The sequence below is a fragment of the Hypomesus transpacificus genome, chromosome 14, assembly GCF_021917145.1.
Source record: "Hypomesus transpacificus isolate Combined female chromosome 14, fHypTra1, whole genome shotgun sequence".
NCBI lineage: Eukaryota > Metazoa > Chordata > Actinopteri > Osmeriformes > Osmeridae > Hypomesus > Hypomesus transpacificus.
This window is the reverse complement of record NC_061073.1, coordinates 4,876,347-4,888,666: the sequence shown is the minus strand read 5'-3', so window position 1 is coordinate 4,888,666 and position 12,320 is coordinate 4,876,347. Positions and strand designations below refer to the sequence as shown.

Genomic DNA, 12,320 nt, shown 5'->3' with positions numbered 1-12,320 from the left:
CGTCGTACATTTCTTGGGGTGGGACTAGTAGGGCTAGGTTAGCTGCTTTTTTATTATTTTTATAGACAAACAGCATCACAAGAAAAAAAAAGTTAAAATAAAAGTAAAAAGCACGTTGTGTTGACAACCCTCCCCCTCCCCCCCCCCCCCCCCCCCCCCTCCTTCCAGAAAAGAATAAACATGGGACAGACAAATCACACCCATTTTTTTTCCTTTCTACCTAAATGCACTGTTTTAAACCAGAGGCTGCATAGGCTAGACTCCCAAATCAATAGACAAAGAAAGCCCGATGAGAAGGCAGCCCCTGCCCATGCATTTGAACAGTAGTGAATTAGGACAAAGACATGGTCAGATTCTTGTTTTGTTTAAAGTTTTTTTTCTTCTGTAAATGTGCATTTAAATCACCAATTGCCTTTTAAAATATATTCCTTATTGGTTGTTTTATAATAATAATAATAATAAATGACATTTTTTTTCTAAGACTGTGTCCTTTAAATGCAAATGTGGTAGGAGTCTTGGCAGAACGTGAGTTGTTTGCACACTGTACTCCCCCTGGCTCCTCTGCCCAGTGCGCCAGGCTACACCTCGATGTTGTTCCCCGCGTACAGCCTGGTCCAGGTCCGTGCTGGAACACAAAGGACACGGGAGGAAGTCAGACGGGTTGCCTCAGCTTTGGACTCCGCAGAACATCTGTCCTGCTCATTAGCATGCATCAGATAGTGAACCACAGACATAAATGGACCTGATGACAGTAACGCCATACCGTTATTTTTTGGGGGGCCTGAATTGTGTTTCTTACTCAATGCAATGCCTAAGCACTCGTCCATTTTATTGGCAGCAGCTATGCTAAGGGTCAATAAAACTGATTAAAAAGTTGAGGGTTTCGGGTCGGCACAACATCCTTCTGATCAATCTGAACAGACCGAGGTTTCAAAAACACAGATTTGGTAGCCTGTCTGCATTCTTTCATTGTGACGCAACACGACAATGATGAGCATTTAGGCCACACAGCCATTTTCAAACGGCTGACTCCACGAGAGAAAAGGACCTAGTGGGGATGTCCTGTAAAGGGGAACAGCATGTGGAGAAGGCCTGTGTGGAGAGGTCAGACCAGGTCAACAGGAGGACAGCCTCACCTGTCTCTATGGCTTGAGCCTCGTTGGACTTCCACTGCTCTGCAACATCATTGGCTAGAGGATCGTCAGGGTTGGGAGCGCTTAGTAACGCCTGGATGGATAGCAGCACTGTGCGGATCTGCAGGGCCGGGGACCACTTATCTGAGGACAAGAGATCAGATCCGTGTTCACTGGGGGGAGGGAGAGGCGAAGGAAGGACGGAGGGATCCTGGTGCTCCCGTCGCACACAACAAACACATCAGTGTAGAATCTATAAGGTTTAGGTAGATACGATGAAACAAACACCATGACGGCGCTAACCAACTCCTCGTGTTCAGTTGAGCATAACCGCAGCGAGACAAGCAAAGACGTGAAGTCTGTGTGTCATCATTTGGAGAAAAACTGGAGAACAACACTGTGTTTATCCGATACCTTTAACACACATTCACATATCACATATCAGTGCCTACAGTCCACATCCCCAAATGTCATACCTTTCAAGATGTCTAGGCATATTCTTCCAAGCTTGTCTACGTTGGGGTGATATATTTTGGTCATGAAGCGTACTTTCGGAGCTGCCATGGGGTACTCTTCAGGGAGAAAGAGTTCAAGTTTGAAGGTGCCCCCCTCGAAGGGAGAGTCCTGGGGCCCAGCAATGACTACGTGGAAGTAGCGGGCGTTCCCTTCGTCGGGCTCAGCCTTAATACCTGGGACAGGTTCCGCCAACAGACGCTGGGTCTCCTGAAACACACACACACACACAGACACATTAAATAATGACTGTCTACACGCACCATGTCACAGAGCGAGTGTGGGGAGCAATGAGCGTCGTATGGAACTAACATGAATCAGCCCTCATTAGAAACGGTGAAATACTCCCTAAAAAAAAAAAAATACTCCCCTTTTTTTTATGCCACTCTAATCAAGCCTTTGCAGGAAGGAAAACGTCCCGTCCCATCCCCCCCAACTTGAGATGTCCTCGGATGTATGGCCTTATTCCCCGCCCACCTCAGGGGCTTTCTGTAAAAGAATGTTGCCGTGACAACCCGGTCGCTGTCACAGCCATAGGTTGATCATCCTGGCGGACCGGTTACAAAAAGGCAGCCAGTAAGTCAATACTACAAATTGGGATACTCCCATCATTGTTGGGATTGGTGAAATTCTGCCCAGCAACACAGACGATGCAGGGTGAAGGGACGAGGGTGAAAAGCAGATCCAGCTAGCCCACAGCCTTTCTCCTCACTGCACCCCTGGTCTCAGGACTCGCTAACAAAGTTGTTAATCACTCCCCACTTTACACACATACACACACACCAAAGATGAGGTGGTTGCTAGGAGGTGCATTGTGGTGTGCTTGGCTTGGCTCTGCCCAAATCACAGGGGAGAGAAGCTGAATAGCAGGAAGTCCTCTGCAGTGTTAAGGGCTTGTAGAGGTGACCCAACCACCGGAGATACGCTACTCCCATTCCCACCCACCCCGCTGCAGCAGCAAGGCCCACCGTGAGCTCCCTGAGGCAGTCGAACAACCCATGGGCCTCGTGGAAACACAAACCCTTCTGCGGTGACCGGCAGGCATCTGATATGGCCTCTGGTATGCATGAGCCAGGCTGGGTGACACCTGGGAGAGGTGCACTGGAACACTGCAGGCTGGGACTGTGCTAGCAGGCTGGGACTGTGCTAGCAGGCTGGGACTGTGCTAGCAGGCTGGGACTGTGCTAGCAGGATGGGACTGTGCTAGCAGGATGGGACTATGCTAGCAAGCTAGGACTGTGCTAGCAGGCTGGGACTGTGCTAGCAGACTGGGACTGTGCTAGCAGGCTGGGACTGTGCTAGCAGGCTGGGACTGTGCTAGCAAGCTAGGACTGTGCTAGCAGGTTGGGACTGTGCTAGCGGGCTGGGACTGTGTTAGCAGGCTGGAGGCCTGGAGGTGGATTGGGTTTCGCAAGGAGGAGAGGTTGTTTGTCAGCCTGATGCTGGTTTTACAAACCTAACTTGGCATGGGCTTTACCTTGACCTCATTCTGCAACTTCACCACTGCACCATGCTTCAGCGAACGCAACCATGTCAATGTTATCCTTTACATGATATTGACGTTGCTGTTCAAGTGTTCAATCACTTCTAGTCATTGATTCTACGGGACTTATTACATGGATTAGTTGTGCATCACTTTGGATATTTAGCGCTTGCTAAATAAATAAATGATAACATGTTTTATAGTCACTGACTGTCTAAAGCTAAATGTGCACAAGTACACAAATAGTGAGAGGGAAACATTAATGGCAGAGGCAAAGTAAAAGTACCCCCCCCCCCCCCCCCCCCCCCCCCCAAAGAAACAATAAAAATATCCCATACAGTCACTGATTTCCCCTCTAATGCATAGAGGGAGATTCCTGAAATGTTTCAGATAAACCAGCGACAAAAACACGCAGTGAAAACACAGACAACCGAGGGGCTCCCAGGACCCGGTCACGAGCCGGGGGGGGGGGGCTGCTGGGAACAGTTCCCAGCCCGCCCACCAGCTCTACTAGGACTTGCTTTTTATCACTTACCACATCTCGCTCCTCTCAGACCTCTAACACTGCTGCTGTTTCAAGGTGGTAGTCTTGCTACTCATCAGCCCTCCGGATCTGTCCCCTCACTGCTACTTTATCCCAGGACCTCTGACTTGCAAGCGCGAGTCCTACTACGCCAGCGAAAAGCTAGTTCTTCGCTAGCGCGGGTGGCCTGTACACATACTTGAGTTTACCAATTCACATCGGCTACATTGCCATCACATTTTATGATGTGGATGGTTTGCTAATCAATTTACCATATATGGTAGAAGCAAACCTCACTGGTGCTGATCCAAAGTTGAAATGACATCAGTGTTGAGTGGAACAGTGCTATATTGGACCACTTTGTCAACCCTCTCTTCCCTGGCCTTCACCTGGCCAGCTGGTTGGCCTCTGTTCCTGTAATGCCAACTCTCAACACAACCACTAGCCTAGTAGCTGCGCAAAAACTGTGAAAGTGTACATCACGCAGACAGACCATTAGACACATCTTGGGGAAACTCCTAACTTTGATAAATATAGTCAGTGTCCTAAAAACTCAAAAGTTGTTATTTTTTTGTATCAAAATACAATGGCCATTTCGACAATAAAAGTGGCACCACGGTAGGGAGGTAGTGGCAACTACCGAGAGTGGGTAGTGAATAACATGCGCACTGGCTATTCTACTTAACTGTGACTAATATCTCTGACCTCAGTGGTAGAGTGCTTCTAACTGTAGGCTCACGTTATGAAACAATGTTGCTAGCTTGTTGTATACTAATTAGTTAGCTTGTCACAAACTGGTCAACATGATGACATGAAAGGTGTCAACCAACAGTGCGCTAGGCAATGACACCTGTCATCATGGGGCAGTCTGGCTAGCTAGCAAGCTACATGACCAACAGCATTGGCAATTTCTTCCCAAGCAAAACAAGCAGCTAAATTAATACCACACCGTAAATTAAAACAGGTGTCGGGCTGGGACCTAGCAAGAAAATCACAAATGGCATAGAGCTTTACAGAGAATCAGACTTTGCTAGTTATAATTATTAGCTTTAGCAGCTAGCGCACCGACTTACAAGGCCACAACAACAAAGATCTGCAACAAAGGCACATTTTGTCAAATGAATAGTTCCCTATTACAAAAAAAGAATATAGTTACATGAACACGTAGTTTAACATGTTAAAGAATAGTTTATTTTAAGTTGTGTGAATAATTATTTATTTGGATTGACTTGTAGCTAGCTATCAAAATCAAGATTGGGTAGGAGTAGCTGACGGTGTATTTCAAAGAACCTAGTAGCTAACGAAAGGAACAGTGCAGTGGCTAGCTAGCATGTCTGTGAATGTGGTGGTGGCTAGCGGCAAGCTAGCATGCCAATTTAATGCAAGCTAGCTAGCTATCCTAGTAGCTTTCCTATGCCATCACTACCCAAAACAGGTAAAAATAGAGGCGTATGAAATGTGTTAGCAAATAAGTTGGTATATTTTTAACACACCCTTTTTCGGTTTAACACTAAACGGAAGTAACTTTACTGCAAGCGCAATGGCTGACTAGCAATAACCAGTTAGCATTCGAGCTAGCATTCTAGTAGAAAAATTGAAATCAAATGAGCTAACAGAGCGGGCAATCATATAATTTTAAATTCACCGTTAATCTTCTATGTGCTTCACACTACAGAGATATTCAGTCTTATATCTTGCTAAACACTTTAAATACCTTAATGATCCTGCGGGGCAGTCCTGCCATCTTGTCTTTAAAGCGAGGTTCAGCTGTGTGACTATCCGTTCTTCCTTCTCTTTCGTTCGCATTGACAGCGAAGGCGTGCACGTCCTTCGTCCCTTTGCGTCATGAGACCATGACTTATCGTGGAAATGTAATTTATGAAAACACAGATTTTGCCAGCCTGAGATACCACTCATCACAAACACAATCAAAACCTTGCAAGGGGTACTCTTAGATATAATATGATTTGATTATTTTCAGTATATTTTAGTGAATACTTCCTAAATGGACTGTCACTGAACATAGGAGATAAAAAGTATATTTGAGATCATTTCATGTACTTTCTGAATGTGTGTGTTTCAGGTGCAACACCGCAGCAAGCTTCACATCTCCCTGGGTCAATAAAAAAACGGAATCACCGACTCTCCTCTCCCTGAAACACAACACAGTACATGCAAAATAAAGCCCAAGTGGATCAGTCCACCCCTGGAAGTCCCTAGTGTCCAAACTTGCAGTGAGTCTGTCACTGGTTTAATAGCACCCAGGACTAGGATGCCTTTGGAGCTCCTCCTCTCGCAGATGGGCTATAGCATTGCCCCTATAGGCCTGAAGTCAGGGGATTGCCAGCACAGTAGCAGGACAGAGAGCAGGACAGAGAGCAGGACAGAGAGCAGGACAGAGAGCAGGACAGAGAGCAGCGACAGAGAGCAGCGACAGAGAGCAGGAGACCAGATGACAACAGGCATGCACTCTCTGCACCATCAAACAAGAACAGGTATTGTAGGCTGCTTACGCTAATCAGAGAGTCTCCACTATAAATAGGAAAAGCAAGTCAATAATCTTATTTTGATACAGAACAGGAATATTTTTAGCTGTTGGACAAAACAAATTGAATGTTTGTGAGTCCCCTTTGTCTGAGAACTCTTTGTATTGTGCCTACAATGATATATGTTAAGTGTGGCACATGTGATGTTGTTAGCAGTTCTATAAGACTACTTTTCAAATGTTGTGACATTAAGTCGGTGTCAGTGTATATCAGTAGTGCAGTTAAATGGTTAATAAAACGTCAGCCTGTAACTAGACATTTATCATTTATTCATTTAGCAGACGCTTTTATCCAAAGCGACTTCCAATATCTCCCCAGAATAGGATTTTTGTATTATTTATAGATTTATTCAATAAAGTTATCAGTTAATTTATCCTAGTAAAATCCTCCAAACCTTGAGTAGAACAGACAGAAAACCGACATTGACGTGAGTTAAAATTCAATTTAAGGGATACTGTGCTTGAGCGGAAGAAGCAAATTTGCAATGCAACGTATTCAATGGAGAGGCAAAGAGACAGAGAAGTGCACACACAAACAGACAAACCTTGATACTGAATGTGCCTTTATATGAGTTCTTGTAGTTATTTTCTTGTACAAGATTCTAGTCTTCCAATTAACCCGCTAATCTCTGTTATTAGGGTCTAAGCTAAAACAAGATAGCTGCTAACCCATATTGGCCTTGATGCCCTGCCTCGCCTCACCCCCCGGCAAAATCTTCTATTGTTTGGACACATAGGAGCAGACGAACCAGTGCTTAATCTAGTCCCTTCTCTCAGTGCACAGAGAGAACAGACAATACCAGCTGAATTAGAGGGTCTAGGCCATCCGAGAGCTGTTTGATTTGAGAGACAGGATCTGTTCTGACAGGGCTCAACTACACTTCCCAGCCCTCTCATGTAGTATTTCAGCCGGCCCATCACACATTACGTGGTATGCAGTCACCTTAACCCAAAACTTACTGGACAACAAAACATGGCAATTTTTTTTTCATGTTTTCCAAAAATTTGAACTTTCAGCATTTGTATATATATTTGATATGGTGTCTTGTAAAGTGAAAGAGCTTGTTGGCTTGTTACAAAGATTCCTAAACTATAATCTGCGGGTCGAGACGTCAGCTTTACTGATATGTGGTCTGTCTTCCCCAGGTAATGAGGGGCCAGGGAATCATCCTTGGCGTCTCGCCTGTCTGTTAGGCATGCTGTCCTGTCTGTTAGGCATGCTGTCCTGTCTGGGCTCAGTCTCCCCCCTTCATGTGGCTCCTGTGATGACAGGCCTCCGCTCCGCGTTCTCGGCCACGCGGACCAACAGTGTCCTGGGCGGAGGCCAAAAGGCAGTGACCTTCAACAGGCTCCTGGTCAACATGGGGGACGACTTCAACGCTGACACGGGCCACTTCCGCTGCCGCATTCCCGGCGCCTACTACTTCTCCTACACTGTGGGGAAGTTCCCAAAGAAAATGCTGTCCGTCATTCTGGTGAAGAACGGCCAGGAGGTTCAGGCCATTGCCTATGACGACCACCGCCAGAAAGGAAGGAAAGTCCAGAGTCAGAGTGTGATGATCAGCCTGAGGACCATGGACACTGTGTGGTTAATGCTTCAGGGGAGCCCCCAGTATGCCCTCTACAGCAATGCTGGGCCCTACATCACCTTCACTGGATACCTGGTATACCCCGACACCTCCACTACCAGCTATGTCAACAACCACCTGGCCCCCCCGGGGCTGCCCCACCCTGACTGCCCTCCTCCTGGGGAACAGCGCTACAGCTGGGCTGGAGGGGATATCCCCGAGGAGCCTCGCTCGGCTTTCTCCGTGGCCCGGACGTCCCCGCTGCTGGGGGAGAGCAGTGGTCCACAGCAGAAGAAGGAGCCTCTGACCTTTGACGTGGAGTACATAAACATCGGGGGCCACTTCAACAAGACTACAGGGCGTTTCAACTGCCAGTTCCCCGGGGCCTACTACTTTGCCTTCACGGTGGGCAAGCATCCTCACAGGGCCGTGTCGGTGAAGCTGATGAAGGGCTATGGGGAGGTCCAGGCCATGGTGTTCAACGAGGACATGTCTAGGAGGAGGGAGATGCAGAGCCAGAGTCTGCTGCTGTCCCTGCGTCAGGGTGACAGTGTGTGGCTCTACAGCCAGCAGGATGACCGCTATGCCGTCTACAGCAACCAAGGACGCTACATCACCTTCTCTGGCTTCCTGGTGTACCCAGAAGCGAATCCCTCTGTGCCCAGTCCGGACAGAACAAACTTCTGAGGATCCGAACAGCTACAGCACACAGGCTGGGCCCTCCTGATCATAGCACCAAGTAATGGTGCTATGATCCCAAAACCAAAACGTTAACTATGTATGCCATACATCTCATGTACACATTGCTATTGCCAAAACATGTCCTGGATACTGCATGCACAGAATGAATACCTGTAGACATTATATTACTCCACTAGATGGAGCTGTGCCTTTGTTTGTCCTTACATACGCGGTATATTCCCCTCCCTCAAAAGGAAATGTATCGAAGCTCCATTTGCTATGGGACATTTTACTGTAGTTGTGCATTAACCAAGTCTGTATGGTTGCAGGTGTTAACCCAAAAAATTTCAGGATTGGTGTTGGTTCACTGAAAGTTATGGATGTTAAGTAGTTTTGTTTTATAACCTATTTTATATGTTTATAGACTAATTTTGTGCCACACACTGTTTAAGTCATTTATTGACTACCGGCAATAAACATTGTCATTTGTAGTTTCTCACAAGACCATATAATTTTTCTCCTTGTGAAAAGAATGATAATATGTCATAGAACAGGGACAGGAATTTTACCATAGACTAGAGACTGTTGTATATACTGTATATGATATGAATACATAAAAAAAAGTGTTATATAAAGATGATTAAGAATATAATTTTAGATGGCCCAGTGTGTTCAACTGTTTGATGAATAAAAAGAAGAATTAAAAGAATAAAAAGATAAATGAAAATAAACTTTATAACACTTGTCAGACAGTCTTTTTTTTACAATGAAAGGAACACACCATTTTAAATACCAAATTCCAAGTCAAACATAGCATAGCATCATGAGTATAGTGAAATTATTGTGACCTTGCAAGAATCATCTATGCAGTAGCATCACACACAGAACTGAAATAAATACTACAGCATCAAAACACACACAAGGATACCAAAATATGCCCAGTCCTGTGTGAACAGGGCTTACGGGAGAGGTCTGAGAGTGTAGCCCTGAGGGGCCCCTGTACTCATGGTCAGTGTAGAGGAGGGGAAGTTGAACACTTCAAAGTAAAACACATCACGCATCTGTCTAGTCAACTTTACATCAAGATTTAGGGAATTACGGGGTGGATCACAGATCTACAGGCTGTTTAAACCACTAGACTACCCACTAAGTTCCGAATACATCAGCTATCGGTGATCGAAGCAATGACAATTGACGATAGGAAAATCGCCTCCAATTGCCCAACCATAGCTGTGTACATTTAAAATAATGCAAAAATATGACAATTCATGAGGAAATTCTGGCATAAAACTTAAACAAAACTACTAAGGTTATAGCATATATAAGCTTAGAAATATTTATTGCATCCCAAGCAGGAGTGCAAACCCCAGAAGGAACAAGAGACCTGTGGGACCCAGGTTCATCTGCTCCCCATTTAGGGAGCTGGTCCTGTGCACCTTGGGGATTTAGATGAAGATCTTTGACTTAAGATGAGCACATGGCAGAATGTTACCACCAGGCTTGGCAGTTGAGGAAGAGGAATGTCACCTGTATCTCATAAAACTGTAAAATGTGTGTCCAATACATGTAATGGCACCAAAGAGGGCAATAGATCTATACTTACTTAGAATGTTTCTTTCAATTGACGGCTGTTTCAATTATACGTCCATCCAACCACAAGGTGGTGCTCATTGCTTGGTGTTGTCCTGAGTGTCCAGTTTGTCATCATCCGATTCCCCCATCAGAGGCATGGTATCACTTTCCTTTGGCTCCCGTTTGACCTTCGACCTCCAGCAGAAACGAGTGCTGCACATGCCATCCGCTCACCAGTGCCTTGGAGCAGCCAGGAAATGCTCTTCTGAGACCAACTCTTGTGACAAATGTTCTTCTTGTCTTGGAAGTGCCCCATGAGCAGGTCGAGGGGGTGACCTCCAGATGACATTGTAGGCCGTACGATCTTCTGGGGAGGGAGGGAGGGAGGCCAGGGAGGCCAGGGAGGGAGGGAGGGAGGGAGGGAGGGAGGGAGGGAGGGCATCTTACGGAAGAGACAGGGCTCCTCCTTACTGAAGGTACTTGAAAAAAAAACAAGCTTTGATTGGTTCTCCCACCAGTTCAGAGAGTGATTCTACTGGTGACCATCTGAGAGGCCACCTGGAGAGGGGGGTAGAGGATGCTGCCACCGTTAAGGATCAGGACATTGGTCATGATGTCCAATAAGGGCATGGAGACGATGTCTCCAGGTGGTGTCTAACTAGAGCACCACCTTGGTGAGGGTGACCTTCCTGGATGTGATGACGGTGGTGAGATCAAAGTGAGTTATGATGAATATAATCACTTTCAGTATCCAACTTGATCGATTTTGTTATTTACAAAGGAGTAAACACTGACTGGGTCTAACAAGTTTAATAGGAAATGAATCTTGGTTATCAGTGGGGGGGTATCTGTGATCATTGTTGTGTTCAGAACCATTCAAGACACATTACAAGTCAACCTAATTAAGTCTATTTATTATTATCTTATTTAGTTGACTCTAGATCTGTATTTGTTTTTGTACACCTTACATCCACCACTTACACAACAGATCACATTATATTAAAAGAAAATCAACTTTGTAAATAAAACAACCCTTCTAGTATTTTGTCATGTGCTGTTTGTCTGCTCTCCTTGCCAGGTCCTCCCTGATAGTATAGAGTATATCTTAATGGTTAAAGTTACAGTAAAACATTTACAAAATTAGAAAATAATAATAACTATGAACACTCAAGAAACACCAGTACATTAACATTCTGATTATACAGAATACTAATGAGTGGCATAGATAAAGGTTAAATCTACTTTGATCTTCAATCATGTTTTACCATTTTTACAAATTAAGGCATACTGTAATTGTAAATTCATAAACCTAGATGTTCTTGAATACTTAATTCATGGCATAGTTTCTGGGTGGAGTATGTACCAGGAACAGATATATATCCTGTCAGGTTTTTCAGTGGCAGTAAATCAAATACATTTTACACACAAGAAACAACAAACACAGATATTTTATTGGCTGTTAATGTTTCAGTATTATGTATGTATTTTGTATTTTTATTCAACACAGCCAAAATAATTATCTTTTTCTTTTTTTGGTGACACCCTTTGATAAATGTCCAGTATTACTCAGGTAATTTCAAATTGTTGCTCCAAAGCAGCAATTCAGACAAGTAGGAACACGAAAACACAGGTACAATATGATGAGTGTCAACATTGACTAAGCCTAACAAGTTTGATAGGGGATTACATGTAGGTTTATAAACTAAGGGGATCAGTCATTCTTACATTAAATGAGTCAATACAGCCTATTTTTAAATACTGTCACATTTGGTTTTACCTCTGTACCTCGGTAAGTGTACACATCAGATCCTCAACATACATCACATGACAGCAGCATGCACATGATGTAACAATGACAACAGTCGATGCCTCCAACAGCCTGTCTGTCATGAGAGCCTTCCGGAGCTCACGCATCGTCTGAGATGGTCACATGATCATCCTGGGTCTCAAAGGTTTGTGCGTGCGTGGGTCACTGCAAGTGTGTGTGTGGGGGGGTCGATGCATGTGTGTGTGTGGGGGTCACTGCAAGTGTGTGTGTGTGGGGGTCACTGCAAGTGTGTGTGGGGGGGGGTCACTGCAAGTGTGTGTGTGTGGGGGTCACTGCAAGTGTGTGTGTGTGGGGGTCACTGCAAGTGTGTGTGGGGGGGGGGTCACTGCATGTGTGTGTGTGTGGGGGTCACTGCAAGTGTGTGTGTGTGGAGGTCACTGCATGTGTGTGTGTGTGTGGGGGTCACTGCAAGTGTGTGTGTGTGTGGGTCACTGCAAGTGTGTGTGTGTGGGGGTCACTGCATGTGTGTGTGTG

General features: G+C 45.3%; 2 protein-coding genes across 2 annotated transcripts; one reads left to right on the top strand and one right to left on the bottom strand.

The window, feature by feature from the left end:
- Nucleotides 1-130: 130 nt before the first annotated feature.
- On the bottom strand, nt 131-5,473 carry ube2na (ubiquitin-conjugating enzyme E2Na). The gene is made up of 4 exons (XM_047033614.1): nt 5,367-5,473; nt 1,610-1,856; nt 1,137-1,277; nt 131-625 (listed from the first exon to the last, which is right to left on the bottom strand). The coding sequence occupies exons 1-4, from the start codon at nt 5,394-5,396 to the stop codon at nt 579-581; spliced, it is 465 nt and encodes a 154-aa protein (XP_046889570.1). The 5' UTR covers nt 5,397-5,473; the 3' UTR covers nt 131-578.
- A 577-nt stretch (nt 5,474-6,050) lies between these two features.
- On the top strand, nt 6,051-8,608 carry c1qtnf13 (C1q and TNF related 13). Its single transcript, XM_047033610.1, has 2 exons — nt 6,051-6,147; nt 7,344-8,608. Exons 1-2 carry the CDS (start codon nt 6,105-6,107, stop codon nt 8,450-8,452), a joined length of 1,152 nt encoding a protein of 383 aa, XP_046889566.1. The 5' UTR covers nt 6,051-6,104; the 3' UTR covers nt 8,453-8,608.
- The last annotated feature ends 3,712 nt before the right edge of the window (nt 8,609-12,320 follow it).